The sequence below is a fragment of the Brachyhypopomus gauderio genome, chromosome 11, assembly GCF_052324685.1.
Source record: "Brachyhypopomus gauderio isolate BG-103 chromosome 11, BGAUD_0.2, whole genome shotgun sequence".
NCBI lineage: Eukaryota > Metazoa > Chordata > Actinopteri > Gymnotiformes > Hypopomidae > Brachyhypopomus > Brachyhypopomus gauderio.
In genome coordinates this window covers 12,524,930-12,550,021 of record NC_135221.1, presented here as the reverse complement: position 1 = coordinate 12,550,021, position 25,092 = coordinate 12,524,930, and the positions used below count along the sequence as shown (strand labels likewise).

Sequence of the window (25,092 nt, the reverse complement as noted above, 5' to 3'; positions counted from 1 at the left end):
AACATCTTCAACGTTACTGACAAGTTGCCAAAGGTAAACTGATGGACCAGCAGTTGAACAGTCATGTGTGGAGGTATCTCTACTGTACAAGCCACTAAAGTAATGTAAACTGATTCTTGCGTTTACACATACCTTTACACAAATTGTAGGCAAATTAGTGGCATAAACCGTCAAAATGCCTAATTTTATTTGGAGATGCAGTAGCCTATTTTATATGTGGCTAGTTGAAATGGTTCAGAGTACTTTAAAGGAGTTTAAAGGAGGTGTGCGTATGTAAATGTACTTGGACGGCGCAGTGTGTGGCAGCTTGGCCCTTGAACGCGCCCCCGCCACTTGAGATCACGCTCGTACTTGCAGTGGAGTATATTGAGAAAAAAGATACACAACTGTGTCTGGAAACTACAAACAACTATCTTCGAGTTTCCGAAGATGAACGCTACTGACCTAACGATGGACAGACAGTAAGTAGTTTTGTAAGTAGCAGTAGTCTCGTGTCTTGTAACTTTAAACCGATGTAACTTTAAATGTGTAGTTTCGGTGTTTGATGTGTGATGAGGCCGGATTTAGATTAATATAGGTCTAATGCACGACTATAGCAAGGGTATCTTAGAAAGCTCCCTGTATGCTTACATCTGTTCAAGCATTACTGAACAATTTACAATTTTGGAAATGTGGTACAATATATTTTATTTCTGACGTGAATCTACTTTTTGCCACCTGGGGTCAGTAGTTGCCAACAGACTTCAGTTCTTTTACAGTATACATGATCTCAAATGACGTCTAACGGAATCTCCAGGGGAATTGCTATAGCGTTTATTAGATATGATTTTATGATCAGGCTGCATTGCTGTGGTATTAATAGTCTTATACAATGCTTAAATTAGTTTACTGATAAATATATAAGTTTCTTCTTGCAGAAAGCTTACAAGAGAAATGCTGGAGACACTCATAAACGAGAGAAACCAAAATGTCCCACTGCTGATAAAGGTAGGTCCTCTTTATTTTGATGGTTTAGTGCCAGCTGAATCCAATATAAAGTGTTCAGCTATTAAACAAAGGTTAGGCGTCACTGTGTGTGTTCACTTGACAAATTTACTAGCACATGCTTTCCACTGAACTCCTGTATCTACACGCTTTCACCCAGGCTGTTTTTTAATGCTCTTTCTAAATCACAAGACCAATTGTCTCAACATGTTATCCTACAGATTAAGCCAGATGTTAAATTGAGAAGGTTTTTGGCGGTGCACCTTCCACAAAATGCTTCTTCTTCTAACCAAAAGCATCCTTAAAGTCAAAACCCTGTGTCCTCCAGATGAGAACTCAACATACTGTGTTCTTTTGAAAGTTTATGTACACCCCTACTCATTCAATGACACCAGATAACCAGTCTGACTCTGTATTTACTTGTAGAGCAGGAAGTGCAGAGTTGCTCTTAGCAAAGAGATGAATGTGGTCGGTATATCAGCTTCGTTGGCTGACTTTCTCTTCAGTCAGCAGTAATGGACCTGAATGCAGGACAGCACAGCTGGGAATAAGAGCCCCATCTAGCCAGAGGTGTAGAATACACATAAACAGAACAGGTACATTAGAAGTGACAGTTTTATTTTGGGTTTTTTTTTTCTTCTTTGTAGAATTTTTACTGAGGCTTTAGAATTTTGATGCTATACACTTTAATTCATGGTCACATCATAAACAGTGCTCCAAGTCATGTGTCATTTCAGTCGTGCCAGTTATACTAAGTTCAAAGCTAACGTGGGTTTGTGCGTTGGCCTTTACACGTACATAGCTCAGTGAAAGAAAGGAGAGGCAGAAAAGACCTTGAAGCTTTTTCAGTCTCTGAGAGGACCCAGCTTTTCTGAACAGAGTGTGCTACCATGGAAACCACTGGCACTTTGGTCCAGGGGGCTGTGCTTTGTGCTGTTCTGTTGGAGGTGTTATTTTATTTCCGTCTCCATTGACGATAACAGGATTTCTAAGAAGGTGTTAAAACAGTGGGTAGCACTGTGTCTGTTTATAGAGGGTACTCTCTCACCACGTAGTCATCCCACACTAATGTGTTTCACATTCCTCTGATACTTTCTCTATGCTTTCTCAGATACTTCCTCTATATAGAATATCCATCACATAATATTCTGCCATTACTTTGCAGAAGACAATAACATTTAAGGTGTAAGATGATAACAGTTAATAATTTGTTGTAAATAGCTGGAAAGCTCTGATAATGTGTCACCCCTGTGATCGAGATACTTAGTGCTGGCTATGTCTGCAGGATTTTGATTAAGTTTTTTTTATATATAGAATAGCTTCTAGGTTTGTGACATTGTACTTCCATACACTGACCTTCCAAAATCATTCTGTTCAACTGGTACTTTTTAAAATCTATGTCCTGGTAGCCAGGATATTGTGAGCTAGCCAAGCCCATATATGTCCAACAGCCATGCAGTTTATAGCTTTATCTAGAGTGTCAGAGTATGAAACCAGAAATGTACACAATGGGGGAATGGACTTTTTATAGGCAAAAGTACCTGCAGTACACTGAGCTACCAATACCCCAAAAGATGGACCCCAGCCAGGAAGCCTTTACAATGATGAAGTTATCACCTGATAGTGTTTCTCACATGTACATAAACACAAAATCAATATGCACAATATTGGTTTCCAGCATCCATATTTATGTCAGGTCAATATTAATTTGAATATTGAATTAGGAAATATTTAACAAGTGACTGTTGTGATTCTTCAGTTCATAGCAAAACAAATGACTCCATGTTGTTATTCATCTTGGTTATGCACTTCTGCATACAGATTTCTTCTTCTTTGTATACATGATGGTTACCAGTACATTATTTCCATTGAAGGTGTTTGTGGGTGGATGGAATTAGATAATACAGCGTAAATAGTAATGCGTAGGATAGTGAAGACATTTAACAACAGAGAGTGTTAATGGATTAAACGTGAACTCGGACCAACCCTGTCTTTATCACCATCTGTCTCTGCATGTGTTTGCACATTAGCCATCTGATACACTAATGCTGTTGGAGTGTAAGGTATGTGTGTGTGTGTGTGTGTGTGTGTGTGTGTGTGTGTGTGTGTGTGTGTGTGTGTGTGTGTGTGTGAGTGAAAGAGAGAGCGAGAGATAACAATTCTCATATTACCTGCGCGAGTTCTTCAGCTGTCTGTTCTCCAGCACCATGGACAGCAGCATCACGCCATTAGTCAGCAGTCCATAGTACAAAGTCATCATTAGGGAGTTCAGACATGGGATGGATGGATGGATGGATTACAATTGGTGAAAACATAGGAGCCCATGTTAGAATCCATAAAAACTTCCATGTTACAGTTTCATGCTAATATTACCCCTTTTTAATGTATCTAAGAAATCAGAGGGGCATTTCTTCCAAATGTCCATTTTTTCTATGCAAAGCATCATGGATGCATGTATGCAATCTCACCGCTGATGTATAACTGAGCATGGGTAATAACCACTAGGCAGTACCAATCACACACTTGCTCAGACACACACACACACACACACATATAACATATATATATATATATATATATATATATATATATATATATATATATATATATATATATATATATATATATATATATATATATATATATATACACACACACACACACACACAAAAACTTGGTTGCTATCCTGTATATGGTCCGAGTCCCCTGGTGCACCTGCCTGTATCACTCATTGGCCCAGCCTCAGTTTGCTTCCTGTTTTGTGGCTAAGCATGACAGCTCCAGCCGGCTGTTTCACCAGATAGGGCTCACTCTCCCTCGCACCCGCACACCCTCACACTCTTCCTCATCTGCCTGTGCGGCTGCCACTTGCCACAGCTCCCCGGTGGATTCAACCTCACGGACAGGCACTACTGATCAAAGTAGTCATGGGCCCCTGGGTACACATGGAGGACAAGCAAAGAGAGCAGAGCAGAGCAGAGGTAAGACAAAAGATGGAGGGGGATGTTGGACAAGCCCTGTCTCCTGCTGAATTAAACACTGCCATGTCTCTCCCACACTACGAGATGTTTCCTAGAAGAAGCATGAGACATGGGAATGGAATGGGTGTTGTACCATTGCTGTTGAGGGAAACAATATTTTTAAGCAAATGAGAGACTCTAAAAATGTGCATGTATTTATGCTTTTTAAGTGCTGTTAGTGTAAGAGTATATATTTATGAGAAGTACACCCCTAGTATAAGTTGATTCTTAATACGTATAATCCGGGAAGTAGTGCAGAGTAAGAACTTCATTGGACAGTGTAACTACCTATTTTTTATGCTTATGACAAACTCCTGAATCTTAAAGTAGGTAAGTACCTTCAATAGTGACACTTTTATAAGACTGCCCTGTCTGTCCTGATATTTAGCCAGTGATGATTAAATAAAAACAGATGTTGTAAACATTGTTTTTTGTAACATATTTTTTGTTTAAACAAATGTTACCATTTTTGTCTTAAACACCTAAGGCACCGAGACAAATGAGACCGATTCATATTTTTGTTCCATGGTAGCAAATGAATGAGCAAAAAACGGTTTAGGTTTGTCATATCAATACTTTTTGTTAGATGGAGGTTTAGTCATTTAGGCATTAATTAGTGCATGTATTTTTGTTAGGCATGACACTATAAGCACCGGTTACTGAAATAGCAAGTGTGGCATGTTGGGATAGTTTTAGAAGGACATTAAAGAACAGTCACACCAAGAGAGTGCCCTCAGTTTGGCATGGGTCTCGGGGTAAAAAATCAGAAAGAAACTGAATTAAACAGTCTCTGGCTACACAAAGGATAAGAGCCTTTTGTGTGTCCATCTGGGGGAAGAAAATGAATGAATAAAATATGGGTCATATTGCCACTGTTGTGTGGGCAGGGATCATCATGTCTGGCCAAGACAGATGACCTTACACATGATGTAACTCATCTCTCCTCTTCTCAGAAAAGCTATTTTTTGTAAGCTCTCTCCATTTTATCCTCTGTCTCCTCCTGGTAACTAGCAAATTAGTTATTTTTTTTCCTGATTATTGCTAGCAAAGTAATTATTTTAGAAAAAAAAACTTGTATACTGCAGACATAGGCCTTCTGTGCATTTTTATATCACTTCACATGTATGTTATAGAAAATTCAAGAAAAAGTGTCAATGTACAACTTAAAACAATGTTCTCTTCAGAAGAAAAACAGCATGTCTATATACACAATTTAAATTCATAAATGACTGAGCTGTCTCACATCACTCTTTCACTCACTTTCCTCCTTAACCATGTACTGTTAAAGTATCTCTGGATCTCTCCCTGAAAACAAACAAGCACCTGTAGTGTAACTAAAGCTTTCATCTCCAGTAACGAGGCAGGCCGTGTCACAGGTGTAGTGATTGGCTCAGGCTCCAGAGCTCCACCGGCCTGCCTGTGTCTCGTGACTAATCCCCGTGGCCGTCACAGCAGTGCGCGTCTCCTCCCGTCGGCGTGTGCGCTTGGTGTCACCTGGACGGCCCATCCACACGTAGCACAAGTGGCCACGGGCGCTCTGACAGCCAGCCAGGTGATTGACCGCCAGCCCATGTCACGGAGTCAGCAGAGCGTAATGATATCCAGAGCCCTGCTGCCAACTGCCCTGTGATTGGCGGTTGCTGTGGCGTTAGCATTAAATTAGTCACTTTCAGCAGGATGCAAGTAGGTGCTTTGGAGAAGTCTGAGAGGAAGTGGTTAGCATGTTCTGCCATTTCCCCCTATTACTTATTGATTCTCAAGGTAGTCAAAGAGCTCACAGATCCATGTTGGGATTTGTTTGTGAAATATATTTTGTAGGCTTTTATTATTAGGTCTGGTTGTCGACAGTAAAACACATTCACATCATCCATCATTCACTGACCACAACTACTCAGACCCTTTGGTTCTGTTTAAGTGCTATCCACATGCCTTCTTATCAGCTCCCTAATTCTCCTCTAAGACTCCACAGAGAGGAATATGATCCCTCTAGGAAATGGCTGAGATTGCATTATGAAGGGGCAGAGCTAACTTTTCCCACTCTTTTCTGGTGCTGGAGCTAGTACAGTGCTGCGGTCTAAAGCTGGCGTGTGCTCAATTGAGGGGGGGGGGGGGGGGGGGGGGGTAGGATTTCATCTCCGCACTTCGCAGATGTTTTCAGTATCCCAGGGGAGGAAATATGACAGCCTGGGTGGATCCGTCTCTAGGAGACCGGAGCAGGGGAGGTGAGAGAACCCGGTGAGTCGCAGCTGCTCCTATGAGGGCTCTTAAAGGAGCTTCCCTGCCCTCCCTCTGACATCCCTCAAGCGGAAAGAGGAAGGCAGTGCTGAGAACCCCTGACTTGGTCTCCGGTGCAGGATGAATCCCTTGTGGCATCTCCACCACATGCCAGCAGGCTCCACCTGCGACTGCATCCGCCTGACTCTACCCAAGCTGGGTTCGTGGCACAGAGAGTCAAAGCGGTGCACCTGAAGACAGCTCTCACAGATCTGAGAACAGCGCTGGGTGTGAGGAGCACCCGCTGAGGTTTCTTCACCGGTGGGCTTCCCAGCTTGCTTCTGTTCGTGTTCCTGGGATGACAAGATTGATTTAGATGTTACAAAGGAAAGAAAAGCCTTGGGAGCAGGTGTAATTATGAGGAGCCCAGCCTGACGCACAGAGCTGTCGAACTCTCCGGCAGAAAACATCCCTTGTCAAAATGAGATGCAGCCTGGTTAACTAGTCGGCTATCTGAGTGCTTTGTGACGAAAGGTAGGCGTGGGTCCAACCAACATGGACTGGAAGCCCTGTCATGTGGGAAGATGGGACTTCACCAACCTGCTGTTGCTTTGACTTCCTCTGGAGCGTCTGGGGCAGCCAGAACCACAGACACAGGAGGGTGCAGCCAGAGGTAATGACGGCCACACCGGGCTGCCAAGAAACTGTGCTGTGTCATTGCATAAATTAATCATAAATGGTTGAAACAGCACCACAGACAAGCTATTCGCACATGTATTTTTTTAATGGTGTGTTTTGTCTGTTTCCTCTGTTGCTGAAATGTTGCTGAAATATGATGCTGTCGTCTGTGGTGATTCTTGATTTAAGACATTCATGTTGATTTCTACTTCCCTGTCTAGAGTCGTACTGAGACATTATATAATTTGGTTTCAGATTACAAAGATCTTGTCACTTCAATAATTAAAATATTGTCATTTTAAAACCATATTTTTAAGATCTAGTACATAGATTAGTCACCATGACAGGAGATGCAAGATTATAGTGTAACATGAGATAATAACATTGCTAATAAATGACTAGGAAGGTTTGCAACATCTGAGAGCAGGCTTGAGTTAATTATTTCATTTGTTAACTTTGAGCTGAATTATTGATTATTTCAGTATTATGATCCTGTTTTTTTCAGATTGAATGACAAAAATAATATCAGCTTGTTGTCACTAGCCAGTCAGAGCCTTGGATGATTAAAGTATTTATGGGAAATTGTCTATCCTTTATTACAAGGCAATAATACAAGGCAGTGCCAGTCATGCACTTGATTACTGTACAGATATCAAATGTGTTATCTGGAAAAACATGAACTCAAGAAAAAATGTAAATTAGTCTTATTATCATAATCAAAAATCTTGAAAACAGCTGGTATGAAGTGGTGCAGTTTACCACAAACATTTCCGTTGCTGCTTTCACAGTATGATTCATGAGGTGCCAGATCTTCCTCACAGAGGGGATGTAAATGGGATTAACATGAGCTTTAGGATGACGAGACTAGCATGAAATGTGTGTGTGTCATCTCTGAGCTTTAATGAAGGAGCACTCCATCAAGGACATTTCATCAGCATGCCTTGCTCTGATTACTGGAGTGCTTCAGGGTTACATAATAGGAACTGTAATCATTATCAGCCCCAGCTTATCTTCATCTGCATTTCTCAGTTGTCATGAGACATTTTCCTACCCCGCCCCACTATACACATGTTGATTCCGTGGTGTTTCAACAGCTTGCTGTTTATCTAGGAAAACTAGATACTCACAAGTGAAAACAGTTATCTCTGATTATATCATGCACAGATGTTAGACAGGGGCAGTTCCAGTTCCAAAGACAAATTTCAGTTGTACAGATATGCTTTAAAAAGAAAGCATTAAATACACTTGGCCATGCATTTAGAAACATATTGAATAGGAGGGTACATCAGTATGGCAACAATAGTAGTCTAAACAGTTCTGCAATTTGTTCTTAAAACAGGGTTCCTGGAGGAACCTTAATTTAGTAAAGAACCTTTTCATTTTATGTATGGTTCTGCAATTTTTTCAAAATGATTTTTATGCTTACAAGTGTTAATACCATCAGGTTAAACAACTACTGTCCTTTTAATATACATGAAATGTAGCAATATTACATAATGACATAATTATTATAATATATAATACACATTATTTCTTAAATCCTACAATTAAACCAGCAGAATTCATTCTCACCTCATTATTTAGCATTAAAAACAGACCTGAGTAGTAGAGCCCTCAGTAGTAGAGACCTGAGAAGCATCACTTCCTCTTAAACAGCTGTTTGTCACACTGTAGCCCATGCTTCATTCTATTTAAGTTGCCTTTTTCCAATTCAGTGGATGCAAGCAAGAAATTGTCAGTAAATGTGCAGAATAAGGTGTCTCCAATGAACCCGAGTTGAACAACAACAACAACAAAAACATTGGTAAGTGAGATTTAGTGAACTTCTGTGAAATATCTGCACAATGATAGGGAATTATGAAATGCCATAATTTAGTCAAGGTAATTTGCTAGCTAATGAAGAAATAGAAATACTGGTTGATTAGCTGGCTAGTTAACATTTTATTACAGCTAGCAAGTGTAGTTGAAAATTGAAAATTATGCGTAGTAATTATTAACAAGTTCAGTGAGCAATTGGATAGCCTTTACCTCTGTGTACAGGTAAATAGTTAGCTCAGAATATGTGGCCCCGTTCCATACATTTTATAGAGGTGAGGACTAAGGATTTTGGTAAAATAGCATCTCTGATTACATGTCCTAAGGTATATATATATGCACCTGTATATCATTGTCTAGTGTGTTCCTAAGATTGTGTCAAATAATTGCTTAGCATTATCTAACAGTTATGTGTCTGATCTGCTTTCCAGACATGAAATGGATGTGTAAAGTCACCTGATAGTGCCAGTGATGCTTGTGCCAGCTTGAAGCTGGACTGGAACATGTAACAAGCTTTCAACTGTTGGATGTTTAGATAATAATGATAGTTTCAGATTGTTTTAAAGTTCAAAATCTTTGCCTGAATTGTTTTCTTTCTGGGCAGCTGATTTCTCGTTTTTATATGGTGAGTGTGTTACAGGTCAAGTGTAATAATAATAAACAAAATGTTTGGAACATTTTTTTGTTTGGTGACTCCTGTAGGTTCCAGTACATTTAGTTTTTTGGTTAGCTGTTTAACTGTGCGGTATTGGTTCTTGGAGACACCAGTTAGAAGACCTTTTTAAGCAGAGAATCCACAAGAAACATTTATGCAGAAATTCAACAAATGTCCTGTTATTGTAAAGAATCTGTGAAGAACCAGTTAAGAGTTCTTTTAAGAACCAGAAATAGTTCTTTTAAGAACCAGAAATGGTTCTTTGTGACATCAACCAAAATGGTGCTTTAAAGAAATATTAATTGAAAGGTTCTTCGGAGAACCACAAACGGTTATTCTGTGGCATTCTGTGGTTATTCTGTGGCATTCTATGGTTATTCTTTTGCGTTCTGTGGTTATTCTGTGGCATTCTACGGTTATTCTGTGGCATTCTACGGTTATTCTGTGGCATTCTACGGTTATTCTATGGCATTGTTCCAATGTTCCCTTTTTTGGTTCCAGTTGGCACCTTCATTTTAAAAGGTCTTATTAACATAGTTCTCTCCCTGTATTTAAAGTCAATTAAACATGAAAATCAATAAGAACACAGGAAATATAAACCCTCAGCAAAGGCAACATACAATATATTGAACATATTTTAGGAGCAAAAGGAATTAACTTGAACATGGAACAGTCTGATATGTCTGCCCCATTTGTTTTATTTGGTTTCCTGTGTCTACGTTTAGGACTTGTGTGACATTCTGATGATGTTTTAGGTAAAATTTATGCAGAAATCAACATCAAATGAATACAGCACCACAATAATCCAGGGGGATGTTACATGTTTGAGTGTGTCAGTGATAAATATGCAAATAAATCAAGGATGTAAACAGGATAGTAAATGTATATTAAACAATATAACGCATGTGAGGTGCTGAATCAAACATTACTTCAAGATAATCCATATTAGTTGAATGCTTAACTAGAGCTCAGTTAGTCATTAAACATTAGTCCTAAAACCAGAAAACATAGGTAACTGGTATCAGTTAATATAACCATCCCTGTATTTTTATTTTTATTTTTGTTGTGAGTAATATAATTTAGTTATTGACTTTACCCACAATAGATTTTCTCCAAATAGTTACAAAACTGAATCATTAAATTAACTTCAATTTTACATGGAAATGTTGCACATCGATTGTATCAAGGACATGTTGCTAATTTAGGTCTGTGCCCATCTTAACTCTACACAATTCATGTGTTCACAAATCCGATCATTTATCGAGATTAAAACATTCTACAGGTCTAATTTCTTGGTGTAGCTCAAGTGTCCACACATACTACTAGCAGAGTCCTTGCCAAATAACACTTTCCTGCTTGATTTTTATTTAGAATAATGTGGTTCGTGATGCTCTTAATGAGTCATCTTGTATAATATGTTGGCGCCTTTTCTGCCAACTTCTCACATGTGCAGTTTCTGTGTAGTAGGTGTGTTTCAATGGAAGGTTCTTGGCCCCTTACTATTTTTTTTACCTTTGGCAAGTGATTCATCTCTTGTGGGCAGTAGTTTAAGTTGTTCAGGAAAAAATGAAACAAACTATTTCCCTTTGAAGGTCTTCCTTACATTTTCACTTGATAACTACCGATTGCAGTATTTATATGTAATTTCTAACTTTCTAACGTCCAACAAGTTCGTGTGTCTTAGAAATCGTTCTGGATTCGAAGTTCAACTATCAAGTTTCGATTTGGGTACACTTTAAATAGATTACATTTCTGGTTTGTGAGCCACGTTTTGGATCTATCCGTTGACCCCTGTCTCTGCCTGACGTTTTGAATTACAGACCGCTTAAGTAACGATGTAGTGATGGATAGAATTTATTACAGTCGCGTTTCGCCCGTCGTTCCTTGACCGCTGAAACTCAAGAGAGAAGACGCAGCCGAACTGGTTTGAGGAGGCGGTGCCGGTGCGAGGAAACCGTGACCCGTAACGCTACCGAACCACGCACCTCTATGTAAAACTCACAGCAGGGCTGCTAGAGTGTCAGTCTCCATGTCCTGCTCGGACAATGTACTATAACGGATTTAGACCCCTGTTTCTCGGCTCGTCATGTTATGTGCAAGCGCGGCGATAGTGTTCGGTAACAGGAAAGCAGACCACGAAAACGCACCCGTTATACAGTCGGAAAGCAAAGCGCATTCAGCTTGAAAACCCTGAGCAGGTGGCACATCTCAGAGCAGGAGAACAGCTCGCCTCCGTTTAGATCTCCTGCTGACGTAAGATTTACTAAGGAGCCCTGACAGTTTGGGGCTCTTCTACTTTATCTGTTAACGAGGTTAAAGAATATACGGAACTTTAATGATAGCAATTAAAATATGTTTCTAGAAGTATGCAGCTACGTTTTATAGCGATCGACGTTATACTTGTACTGTATGACTTAAGTATCCACGTGTCTTAATCGTCAAAGGGGGCATGTTTCCTGAAATCAACAACAAGGTAAGGTGGCTTTCTTGTCATGTGGGAAATGTGCGTTTCAAATGTGTTTTAAAATGTTTATTTTATAAAGTTGATCGGGGCGTAGTACATGCAGACATGTAATCCTTAAATACACACTTTTATGGGTGGATTTTGTTACGTAGAGATGACACTGGAGCTGAGCTGGAACGTCGTGCGAGGTAGCGCATATTATTACAAGGTTATTTCAGTGCGCCTTCTTTTACTGTTGACTATCCTGCTGGAACGTCCACTATCTTGGATTTTGACACCGGTCCTGGGTGTACCGTTGGTTAGGGCTTCACAGTTCCTCTTAAGTATAATAAAAATATATATATGACCTGGTTTTGATATTATTACTATTATTATTTTGCTCTGAGGGCCTGTCGGCCTAAGTGACTTGTTCCCCTGACACATTTTTGGAACATTTTTGGCAAGTGATGTGATCACTCAGTGCTGTCAAAAACCACAGGCCAACTGTCCAACTATCCATCATGCGCTTGAAGGCATTGGAAATAAATTACCCAACGTTCCCACTATATCATAAACACCAAGACCGTGGGGTGCTGGAAAATATATTTGCTATGCTGTGCTTTTAATTATACCTGTGTTTCATACAATTTAGTAAAGCATAGCCCCTTACAAGTGCTTTACAGTTTTACAGTGTATTGTAAAATTTGATTAGTTTAATGTTGCCAGTTGGTTTAAGGAAAATTTGCCTAAGGTGATTTGAGCTGTGGGAAAAAGCTGTAACTGTCAGTACAAAAATAACAACAAATGAATAAATTGTACCTTTAAGTATTATCATAAACTCATCAAAGCAGGTTGAACAGTTCATGTTCTTTGAGTTGTACATGCACTGATAGACTTAAGAATCAATAGAGTCGTTAGTCAGACCTTCACTTGAATTTGCGCATATCAGCACTATTTACCTGTTTTATTATTGTTTCACATTAGGTGAAAAAAAGGCTGAGTTCAGCTACTTTTCTCTCAGGCTACAAAGAGGAGCTTACTGAATGCATTGTGAAAGCATTTTCCTTAGAGCGGGCATTGCTCGCACTGTTGTGTAGCATAAATCAGTTAGCTGGCTTAGGTGAGGGGTGTAACGAATGAGAGCTAAGAGGCGGACACAAAAGCTGAGAAGAGCAGGGTTTAATGGCTGGAGTCTTAACATAGGGGGTAAGAGAGTGACGAGGCATACTAATAAAATACAAACTATCTCAAACCAAGAACTGATAACCAGACAGGATGACTCAGAATACAAAAGACAGAGGAAAAACAAATACAAGAACTCAGAACAAGGCCAATAAACATAGAACAACTTACAAGGCAGGAATACGAACAACCAGCGATTACTAACACAATGACTTCCAAAGAGGGACTCAAACACAGGGAGTACAAGTACCAAACAAAATCAAGACAAACTAGAAACACCTGAAATCAAGGAAGGAGGGACAGACAAGACAAGGTGAACAACAGAAGACACGGACCGGACTATCTGGGGAACGGATCTAAACAAGGTTACACAGAAGACAGGACTGACAGCGGGACGGGATTCATATGTGACAAGGGGTTTCCCTCCATTATGCTTTGCCTTGCATAATTATCCACGTAGCGATTTCAGCTCCAAGGTCCAGGCAATGCCTGAACAGTATCACAGTTGTTCATATTGCGATGTGTTTTGACTGTGTTTTGACTGTGTCCTGCAATGCACAGCTGAGCTCATACAAACTGAATGGCTGTTCTCATGTTGTCAGGTCTGCCTTTCTGTTCCTGTCACTCCTGCACTGCATTGTTAAAATTACAAGCTGGATCAGCTGTAATTGTGGTCCAATTTATTACATGTTAAAATTGGACGTGATTAATTTGAGAATTAACATTTTAAATAACTTTTCTTTCTTATTTTACATGTTTATGTAAATCATCCTGTATGATTTCTTTCCAAACCCTAATGTGTAGTAAGTGTAACTAAGCTAAGCCCGTATCTCCCTCAAGCTAGCGCTTCCCCTTTTGAGGTCAATATCCCTCCAAGCCAAATACCTTGTGTGTTTCAGGAAAAGTACTTAAGCTCTTGGATTAAGGGCATGAGAAGCACCTCGTTCGTGCAGCATATGCCATGTCATCACATTACAAATCTCTTTTTGGTTTGTGACATTGGTACGATTGAAATGCTTGCATATATTTGAATTGCTCTGTCTTCTCTGTGCAAGCCTTCCCTTAACCCAGAGACTCTTGCGCAAAGGGAGTCAAATTTCAGTTCTGGAAGGTAAAAGTACTTTCACTGATTTACTACACTGTATGCTATACCAATTTTATCTCTTAAACCTTTCATCCTGTTAACATGTCCTTTATGATTCAGGTTTGTATGAGCACAGAAAACTGAGCTGTGTGTGAACCCTCTGGTACTAAGTGCAAAGTTCAAATAGTGCCTGTTAGTCTTGGGATTTGAATCTGTCTTTATGCTGCCTATCAGCACTACATACATGTAGTCCCTGTGATTAATAGAAGTTTACTCTCCTCCACACGTGCACCATGATTCATCAGGAGTCTCATAGGTCCCACTGATACACTGATCCCTCAGCAACAGGGAGGTTGAAGTTGTAATGGGAGAGATGGACTTGTCTGAAAGCCTCTGCTTTGACAGTATTTTTTTATTGCAGATTCACTTTAAATTGTGCACGGTCAGTTTTAGCATAACAGATTTATTCGTTGTACTTTAATGTTTTGTGCAACAGATTTAGTCCTCTTCAGCAAATATCAGTTGTGGTTTCGGGGGGAGCAGTAGGGGGCTTGTGCCTCCATGACAACAAGCTTGGCTCCCCCTCTATGCTCCCCCTAAATGAGGGGTATGTTTCCTCAGGCTTGCAAACACACGACCTCTGTAACACAGCCACCTGCCCCAGCCTGGCCCCCTCCATTTCACAGGTTAATATTGTACTGTAATAACCAATAATGTAATAACCAATTTAAATTACATTATAGGACTAATGACTTGGAAATCTGCTGGTTACCACTTTGGTAACTGGCTCACACACTGTACAATACCCACAGTCATGTAGTGGACAATGCGATAACAAAATGTCCACGTCTATTCTTTGGAAACGCTGCAGATCTCGGCTCCTCTCTGGAAATCTTGTGATTATGAACAGAGACCTTTATGAGCCATGCAGAGAGCTATTTGTGGATTCCAAAGAGAGAGATGATTCCCTAGGTGCTCACACAGCTTCCCACACAGTGGGGCCTTTCTTCGAGGGACATGGACGCCTACCCACTCACTGCGTGTTCTGTCTGTTGGTGTTTGCAGGCGGCCAGACCAGAGGGTTTTCCTCACCCGCAGAGGCCTCAGGTGGAAGGTACACGCCTGGGATCCAACCGCAGTCTCTCCCAGGTACACCGCGTAAATGTACAGTGGTACATTACAGTTCTGCCCACGGTGCAACACCCTGAAATAGACTAGCACCTCTCTTCAAAAGCTGCTTCGGGTTTAAATAGATTCTTCTGGTATACTTCAGCCGTCTCTCTCTGACGGGGTGAGCGTTCCAGAGCTTCTATGGAAGATGCTTGTGTGAAAGGTACACTATGTAAAATTACAATTTAGAAATTCAATAGAAGTTAATATTAGTCAGTATGGAATGTTCCACATGTTCCAAAGGCTGGGGGTGGCCTATGAGACTAATAAATGCCTTCCCATCATGCAGTTCTAGGGAACCAAACTGGAGGTTAATTCCTGTTTTTAAACCATGTGATCGTCCTCAAAAGTACCAGTCAGGCAGTAATCTACAATTTCCAAGTAAAACTCACAATATGTTACAGAGTACCTTTAAATATTAAAAGATGGTAGTGTCTCTTTTAAATAGGCCTAAAAGTGCCTTTAATAGTTAACTAAATGCATTCCTTCTGGACAGACGTAATGAGGGCTGAGTTGACCATCTGCACCACTTCCCAGAGGAGTGGCAACTCAGAGAGACTCACTGGTAGATTCCATTGACCTGATTGTGGTTTTACACAGCAGCTGCAGTACCTGGACACCTTGGGTGCCTCTTGTTTACAACCTTGCTACTGTATTCATCCGCTCACGTGGTTCTGCAGGTACCTCCGCACTAAATTTAGCTTCTGTCTCCATGCATCATAATCATGTTGGCAGATACTGCAGCAGCCTTGGAACACAAGATTAAATATCACGTCTATCTATAGATGGGGTTACTCCTTTTTCAGCCCAGAAATTTGTCGAGCTCTGAGTTTGAACCTCCAGGTCAGGGAGAAAAAAACTTTAGCGTGCAAATGAACCTCCTGCCTGATATAATGCCCTGCATTTTATTTTTAGAACATTTCTTGCTGTATCTGGAAGATCCCTGCAGCAAAATTATAATAAGAGTGTTGCACAAATGCAGTAATGGTTGCAGTACCGTTCACACAGTAAACACAGCATGAGTTGTTCTTATGAAAGGTGAGCTTAGTTCGAAACTAAAGCAGTATTGTCAATAGCACATTGACACTGATGGAGGTTTGTCCAAGCCTAAAACAAACCATTGGCTGGAAAACTGCTGACAGCTAAGAATCACTGCAAAGTGTATACAGAAAGCCCATCTCTACACTGACACAAGCTGTTATATGCAATCCAGCACTGTTACATTGCTTCACATGGTTCCAAATATGTAAGTCTCAGAACATTGGTCAGCATTTCAGCTTTGAGATGCTTTTTTTTTTTTTTGTAAGGCAGCCAGTCCTATCAAAGCACATAGTTTAGCTCGTTACTGCCTTTTTTTGCTCTTCTTTAAAATCTCATCTTTTACCCCAAGGGTTAAGTCAGCATGACTAGCATGCAAGCTTAGAAGGTGGGAGAATGTGTGCTTATCACAAGTGGGTTCGGGGTGGGGCGGCATTGTGGTGTAGTGGTTAGCACAGTCGCCTCACAGCAAGGTGGTCTGGGTTGCGTGGGTTTTCCCCAGGTACTCCGGTTTCCTCCCACAGTCCAAACACATGCGTGTTAGGTTGATCGGCCACTCTAGGTGTGCGTGCGTGCGTGTTGGCCATGTGGCAGACTAGCGACCTGTCCGTGGTGTACTCTGCCTGATCCCTGCCCGATGATGCTGGGATTAGCTCCAGCACAAACCCCCCCCCCCCCCCCCCCCATACGTGTGTCCCCCCCTGCCCCCGGATTAAGCGGTACAGATAATGGATGGATACTTACAGGGTGGATGTGTTTCAGTAAAATTCTATTTCAATTCAATTCAGTAAATTATCGGTTCAGTCACTAAATGCTCAGCTCAGCAGTGACACTGACATATTTTTTTTTATCAAAAAAGAGTTATCTTTTAGACTAAATACGTCTACTGGGTAACATATTTCCTTAATTAATCAATGTCCCCAACTGAAAATTGATATAATCCTCTTGAAGGGCCATTCTACACTATTGTCGTCACCTTTTGGATGCTGAAATCCTTCTCGTGTGTCTTGTAGAAGTGCAGGACGGGGACTGGCACTTTGCCTCAGCTCGATCCACCAGTCAAGCAGGTGGTGGTGACCAATGGCAAACTCCTCCACCAATCAGATGGAACCTTACCCAACATTGTAAAACAGCTGGTGCAGAATGTCCAACAAAGTCAGGTAAGAGAACAGTCCTCATCTTTCAGGTTGATGTTTATGTAATCTTTGCGTGCCCGAGATCCAAGGTCTAAGCCCCTAGGCCATAAATAGACTTATAAAGCAGATTATTATCTTTCCTTTATCAGAGCTTCCTATATATCACTTAATTTATAGTGATATAATGGCGCAGAACATGCATCAGTGTGTTGTACTAACCTCCAGGAGGAAAGGATGAGGCCAAGACCTCAGTTCCCCACACGCTTTGGCTCCTCGGTGGACAACATCTCAGAGTCGTTAACCAGAAGTATCATTAACAAGTTTGAGAAGATCCGGACCTATGAGGGACAGAGGCTGCCCATGTCTCCATCAGGTCAGCTGGCACTCTGGATGCTGGATGTAGCACTTTTGCGAAGATTTTAATGCGATTCAGGTTCACCTCAGCTCGGCTTGACAGGATCTAAATCACATGTTAAATATCAAGGAGACTATTAACAGTGCAATAAATAAAATGAAAACCAAAACAAAAACGGGTCACGTTTTTATATGGCCAGTGATATATTTGTTGGACTCATTCAAAGAGTCTGAAAAGCCATTTGGTTTTCTGTTTCTGGCTGTCTGGTAATTAAGTTATGTAGTTCACAGTAGTAAATAAATGAAAGATTCAGGTCAGTGTTTGTTCACAATTTTGGCAGCACATTTTGCAGGTGATTTTGAGCTGTAACGTAGACACAAACACCTGGTCTTGTTCAACAGCTGCCCTGAAGCATTTTCAGAAGCAGCTTTCGCTATATGAGCAAGTGGAGATCGTGGATTACTCTGAGATCTGGTACTTGGGATTGGACGCCAAGAAGATTGAAGGCACTCAGGAAACTCCAAACAATTCTGGATACGATGATGAGCATGGAAACTACCTCAAGGTAACATCATGTTGTATCCCAGGTGCTGGGAGACCTTTATGGACATATCTTGTCCATGTATTATTTTGTGGATAAAGGAAATAGGTAATGGTTGAAGTTAATTCAGCAAAACAAATACTAAAGCAAAATCTGGCTGTTATCCAGCATGTATCAAGCGTGTCTTTGCCCTCGATATCTCTTAATGAACCATTTAGTAGGTCAGAGACAACGTAGCTCACTTTCTGTGTAAGTGAAGTTCTGCATGGTTGAGTTTGAGCATTGGGATGGGTTCTGGGAAGTCAGCATGCTGACCTCCTAGTGAACATCACCAGGAACAGTGAAATTGCACTACAGCATAAGGTCAGCGAATCCCCTGCCAAAGCCTCCTGTGAGCTCACCCTGTTCTGACTACACTGTCTCACACACAGACTTTTCAACACATGCTATGCATTATTTAAGCGTTTGGCCAGCATCGCCCGCACGGATCGCGCCGGTAGCCCCCAGCACATGCACGTACCCCAACGAAATAATCCATATAGTGCACCATTACATCGTTAGTCCCAGGCCTGAAATAACACATGGCTTAAAATAACTAATGAGAGGGGGCAAGGCTATATATGGTAAGGGGGATTTTTGGGCTTATTTTGTCTGACTAGGTTTTTACCTATTTTCCCCCCAACATGATACAGTAAGTGTTCCTGCCAGATGAACTCTGAAATAGCTTCAGCTGTCCCTAGCACAGACATGACCGTGCTTCTGAATATGGCCCGTGTGCAGGTGCTTCATGACCACGTCGCCTACCGCTACGAAGTGTTGGAAGTGATTGGGAAAGGTTCCTTTGGACAGGTCCTCAAGTGCCTGGACCATAAAACAAATGAGACGGTGGCCATCAAGGTCATTCGCAACAAGAAGAGGTATTTACAAACTGCTTTCTCCATCAGCGTCTGTCTGTCTCAGCGTTCAGCAGCATCGTCGTTTAGGAGTTCGACATGCAATATAATATTACCTAATGTTGATATTACTAATGAATGAACTATGACTTGTTATGTCTAATTGTGTATTTTGTGCACAAACCAAAAAAGACCATGCTCAAAAGAAAGCTGTGGAAAGTGGTTTAAAAAAAAAAGCACTTGAGGTACTCCTTTGAAAAAAATGCTTTAAACAGAAAAAAAGACCAGAAGAAAAACTACTGCAGCATTGCAGAAGCAGAAAAGCACTGTGTGTGGTCATTTCCTGCATGTGCATTTCAAATCAGACCTTAATCAGACCTTAATCAAACCTTCATCTTCATGTTGTGAAGCTGGTGATCTTGCCATATCCCCAGTTATGTCATATCAGTCCAGCCACTCTGATCTGTATGCGAGGGGGTCGCAGGTCACCGTGGCATTCTGAGAGGTGTTAAAAGGCATGCGCTGGTGTCGTGTTACGCGTGCTCGTTCTGGTGACCCACCGCTACTCCGCCCGACGCTCCCCTGCCCGGGCTGCTCCCCCCGTGATTGATGCAGATGCCATCAGGTTTACAGCCTCTCAATAATGCAGGAGACAAAACGAGAGCTTAGTGGCTCAGGCCTGCCACTGCCTAACCCCTGTGCTCCACTCAAAAGCCTCGCAAACTACAGACGAGTGCAAATGCTTGTGGCTTATGCAAAGGTGAAGGGGTTTCATAAGAGCCTAAAGAATTAGAGGAAATCCAGCAGGCGAGGTGTCCATGGGAAGGCCGCAGCGCTGACGCGGTGTGTGTGTGTGTGTGTGTGTGTGTTTTTTGCTGTGCGGTCTGTAGGTTCCACCAACAGGCTCTGGTGGAGCTGAAGATCCTGGATGCCGTGCGGAGGAGGGACCGCGACAACTGCCATAACGTCATCCACATGAAGGAGTACTTCACCTTTCGCGGCCACCTCTGCATCTCCTTCGAGCTGCTCGGGTGAGGCAGGCCAGAACAGCTGCACCGTGCAGCGTGATTTGCGTTTCATACAGTATTCACCATGTTTTCTTGCTGGTTCTGTTTTTTAGACCATATTGGATGGGATTATTCTCTTAAATCTGACATGTGTAAAACATTTAAGGGCTGAATCACCTCTTTGTCTGAGGATGGTTTTACTTCTTTTGGCACACACCGATAGCGCAGAGTTATATGCTGAGGGGCACCATTACTTTGAGGATAAAGTTATGGATTAGGAAACTTAACGAGGATCTGTTCCGTGCTCGGGCACCCTGACCTTCAAAAAGCGCGTCACCCGATCTCCTGTTACTGTCACCAATTCCTTTACTTAATGCCTTGGTTAGGTCCCTATCTCTTTCATCGTCTGCTCATGGTGTGAAGTCTCCAGTTACATGGAGCCACAGGAGGCGCTGTTCACAGCTGCTCCAGCAGGCTCCTGCAGGCTCCCTCAGTGCCAAACATAACTCTCACACCGACGTTCTCAAGGGATCCGATCATATTCCTTAGCAGTTAACGCAGCCTTTAGAGGGATGTCACTTTTACCAATGAGAGTGTTAAAGACTATATGTATTTGACAAGGTCTGGAGGGGGTTTGGTTCAGTCGTTGACTTAAAACTAGTTCTCTTCTGCCCTCTAGAGGTGAGTGTTATTGCACATAATTTTCTGAAAGGGAGCAGCCAGGAAAATGCATCTTAATGTTTCCCAACTTTGACTCGCACAGTCATGCCTCTGCAACTTTACATTACAGAAATATACCTGCTTATACCTGCTTTTTGCCTCCATGCAGAGCAAACCTGTACGAACTGATCAAAAAGAACAACTTCCAAGGCTTCAGTGTGGCTTTGATCCGGCGCTTTGCCCACTCTCTGCTCAAGTGCCTGCAGATGCTTCACCGAGAGAAAATTATCCACTGTGACCTCAAACCGGTATGCACTCGCTCTCCCACCCCCACTGGAGCTGGAGAACATCTCAAACTGGCGACTCTTTTGTTGATCTTTGTTTTAGAATGTGACAAATGGTAGACAGGTTTAAAGATGAAAGTTTATCCTGGAGGTTTGGCTTTCTCACATGGCTTTGCATGTTCTGTTGTGCTTTGAAGGAGAATATTCTGCTCTGCCAACGAGGGCAAGGGAATATCAAGGTGGTCGACTTTGGCTCAAGCTGCTACGAGCAACAGAGAGGTAATGCCCCCCCTCAGGCCCCGCCCACTGCCTGTTCCATGTCGCTCCCTCCTATTTCTGACAATGTGAGCATCACATTCCAAATGGCCAGTTCTACGTTCCCACTCTGGCTATGACCTTTAAAGTACGAACCCCCCCCCCCCCCCCCCCCCCCCCCCCCCCCCATATTGTAAACTAGCCTTGGGTTTGTGATAGGCACCGTATAAACTAATCTTATCATTATTATCACTACAGTTACTTCCATCTGGCTCTGTCCGCAGTGTACACGTACATCCAGAGTCGTTTCTACCGCTCCCCAGAGGTGATCCTCGGCCACCCCTACAGCATGGCCATAGACATGTGGAGTTTGGGCTGCATTCTGGCTGAGCTGTACACGGGCTACCCGCTCTTTCCTGGAGAGAGCGAGGTGGAGCAGATCGCCTGCATCATGGAGGTCTGCAGCTTCGCCATCCGCTCTCTTGTCCAACCGTTTCACTCTAATGAGATTCTGGGGTTTGATTGTATTCGTGGAACAACAGCAGTAGAACACGATGCAGTGAAATCTGCATGGGACTGTGAGAAATACAAGTGTTTGTTAAGTCTGAATTGGAAACTTTTTTTATTATGTTTGAAGTTTTGTAATACATTTGTGCGTGTAGGTTCTGGGCTTGCCTCCAAACGATTTTGTTCTGACGGCATCCAGGAGAAGGCTCTTCTTTGGTATGTTTTGGTGTTCTAACTGAAGATCACTGATTGTGGTGCAGTGGTCCTGTAGTGAGTACTAAGACAATGGACTTTGGAGATGTACTGACATTGTGTTGTTCATTCAGACTCCAAAGGAAACCCCAGAAACATCACCAATAGCAAGGGGAAAAAACGCAGACCCGACTCCAAGGACCTTGGCAGTGTACTGAAAACCAACGATGCAATGTTTCTGGACTTCATACAACGCTGTCTAGTGTATGTGCATCCAAAATGGGACCCGATATATATTTTTAATGCTTGAGTTTTTTTTTATATGACACATGTTATTCATGTTTTATTCATGCATATTCGTTACGCTTAGTGACTTACTAATATAATGAATGCATCAGCTTGCACTTGCACACATTTACATACACACATATGCCAAATGCTCAGGCCAATCACGTACAGGACAGGAGGATATATTCAATTAGTTTTTGTGAGTGATTCTGATTTGTTGATGTGGCAGGTGGGACCCAACTAAGCGCATGACTCCGGATGAGGCCATACAGCACGAGTGGATCCACGAGGGACGCCTGAACAAACTCCGCCCTAAAACACGACCCATCAGGAGACCTGGGGAGATTGAAAACAATTACGAGTACACATTTCGAAGAACAGCCACAAACAGGACCGGTAAGAGCTCATCGAGTCTGCTGTCAATATACTTGTGATTACCCAGCACTAATTATAGTATGTGATATAACAGCAAATAAAGAAAATATATGTTCACAAGCAAGTAAATTGCTGTGACAGGCAGTCCTGACTTCATGAAAGGAAACATAAAAATGTTTAATGAGTTGATATGTTTTCCTTTTTTCATACATTCCATATGAGTCTAGAATTACTAACAACTATTGTACACAGAATGTAGAGAAACGTCATCTTAAACTGTGTCTGTCTGCACGATTCCTGGTTTCCACACCTCAGGAGAAAATTCTGGTCCAGAAGACAGACGGAAACGAGAGAACACAGCCAGAGGAGACCTGGTGGAGTCCACCGAGCGCCCGAGACCCATCGGAGCATCTGCAGAGGAGGACCCCAGCGAAGGAATGGCCAAGAGTGAGATGACAGACAACAAGGACAGCCACACAGACAGCGAGCCCCAGAGCAAGCCTGAGAGTGACCCAGAGGCCAAGTCCGACAGTGGGGAGCGCACCGTCGAAATCATCCTCAAACCTCAGTCCGAATCAAGCTCGGACTCGGAGGGGCAGGAGCCTCACCATCTACCACCTGTCATTTAACAACACCATTGTGCACACAAATGCTGTGCATTTAAGATTCCTGGCGCAGAGTTAAGAGACACTCTGCAGGAAACACAGTTTGCACAGTCTGCAGGAAAGCTGGCCTTCAATATCTGTACGTATCTTACCTACGTACACTGCAGTATACCAGTCAAAAGCAAATTGGAAGTCAGCAGTGTAAAATGTATATCCCACTTATGTCTTACCTGCAAAAAACAGCTATTGGACTCCCAGTATTCCCTAGCTTGATGGTAACTTTTTACTGCTTGTGTTGTGCTCAGAAAGGTAAAGACTTGTGTTATGACTTCATGTTGATCCTGTGAATCCCTCTGGAAAGTCTTCTGCTCTTATGTGGAAATGTATTGCGTCTCCTAGGCCCTGCAGTTCTCGTACTGACGTAGCCATGCTTTTAATAACTCTTTTTACATCATTTCTTTACACTACCTTTGATATAGTTGAATAACTATAATGTGCAATATTTCTACATGCTTAATTATTATTATTATTTTGATTATTACAACCTCCTCTTGTTTAGGTTTAGCCTTGCTGTAAAATGGAGTCATTACTACCTGTGGGAGTGCAGTGTGTGGGCAAAAGGGGGACTCTCGTGGTCAGGAGTGTCACTGCAGTCAGTGTGACACTGTAGACTACCTTAGTCTGATCATCAGCTGACTCTGGTGTATTGGTGAACTCGGCACCGGGGAAATGATGACTGGGACGAGACACACATGAAATGTTTGATCAGAATAGAACTTAAGTATGTAATTTTTTTAATTACATTTTTACAGAAAACTATTTGATTCTGTTGGTGTTAAGATGATTATGATGGTGGTGATGATTATTATGATGATGGTGGCAATAAAGTAGCATTAAGAAGGCTGTGTTATTATTACATTTGAAAATAATGACATTATGACGGCATGTTTGAAATAATGACAATGAAAATTAAGAGTACTGATGGCAACAATGTATAATTTATTTTAATACTGAAGTACTTCAGTGCTAATGTCATCTTATGGATTTTATGTTTTTTCTGTATATACAATTCTTACATTTTGCCATGCACTAGAAGTGTATGGCATGAGGTGATGTAAACTTAGACAAGGTTTTACTTGTTCCAGTGTTGATCATATGTATTGTGAATGAAGAAAAGATTTTTACAACCACAGTCTCACTGTCTCTTTCCTTTATTGTTTGCAGTGCAATTGTCGCACATCCACTTTCCTCAGCGTCCCCATCGTAACTTGCACCTGTTATATCATGACATAGCATACTGATTATCTCACCCAGCCCAGCTCAGATCTGCAAACAACACCAGATGTAATTGTAATATATAGACTGGTTTCATAGTTTATGACACCGCTTTTGTGACGGTTCATACGTGTACCTATTTAAAGAGCTATTATCTCTACATTTAGGACTTGTGATGTACTTTTATCTCACGGCATTATTAATCGCGTGCAGACACGGCAACCGACAAAACAACCGATAATTTAGTTTGCCCTGAATTTTATTTTTCAATAGAGGAAAATCCCGTATTATAGGTCGGGTTGCAACCCTAGCACCACCGGACCACAGACATTTGAAAATTACTTTGAAATTACCCGCTATAGCTTTCAGAAAATTATCCGTAGTTCATTACAGGCTTCAAAGTTTACGGATACAAAGAACTGTGTATAGTGTATCA

General features: G+C 41.7%; 1 protein-coding gene across 5 annotated transcripts; it reads left to right on the top strand.

The window, feature by feature from the left end:
• Window positions 1-294: 294 nt before the first annotated feature.
• On the top strand, window positions 295-24,573 carry dyrk4 (dual-specificity tyrosine-(Y)-phosphorylation regulated kinase 4). 5 transcript variants are annotated; one of them, XM_077022011.1, is made up of 16 exons: window positions 11,200-11,478; window positions 11,526-11,619; window positions 11,811-11,839; window positions 15,141-15,224; window positions 17,297-17,443; window positions 17,645-17,792; window positions 18,176-18,339; window positions 19,096-19,232; window positions 20,099-20,239; window positions 21,045-21,183; window positions 21,357-21,438; window positions 21,699-21,871; window positions 22,077-22,137; window positions 22,248-22,377; window positions 22,631-22,797; window positions 23,092-24,573. In XM_077022011.1, the coding sequence occupies exons 3-16, from the start codon at window positions 11,816-11,818 to the stop codon at window positions 23,403-23,405; spliced, it is 1,911 nt and encodes a 636-aa protein (XP_076878126.1). In that variant the 5' UTR covers window positions 11,200-11,478; window positions 11,526-11,619; window positions 11,811-11,815; the 3' UTR covers window positions 23,406-24,573. The 5 variants fall into 5 exon arrangements, with proteins under 5 accessions (XP_076878122.1, XP_076878124.1, XP_076878123.1 ...); XM_077022007.1 differs by lacking the exons at window positions 11,200-11,478; window positions 11,526-11,619; window positions 11,811-11,839 and adding exons at window positions 295-461; window positions 918-987; XM_077022009.1 differs by lacking the exons at window positions 11,200-11,478; window positions 11,526-11,619; window positions 11,811-11,839 and adding an exon at window positions 3,765-3,965.
• The last annotated feature ends 519 nt before the right edge of the window (window positions 24,574-25,092 follow it).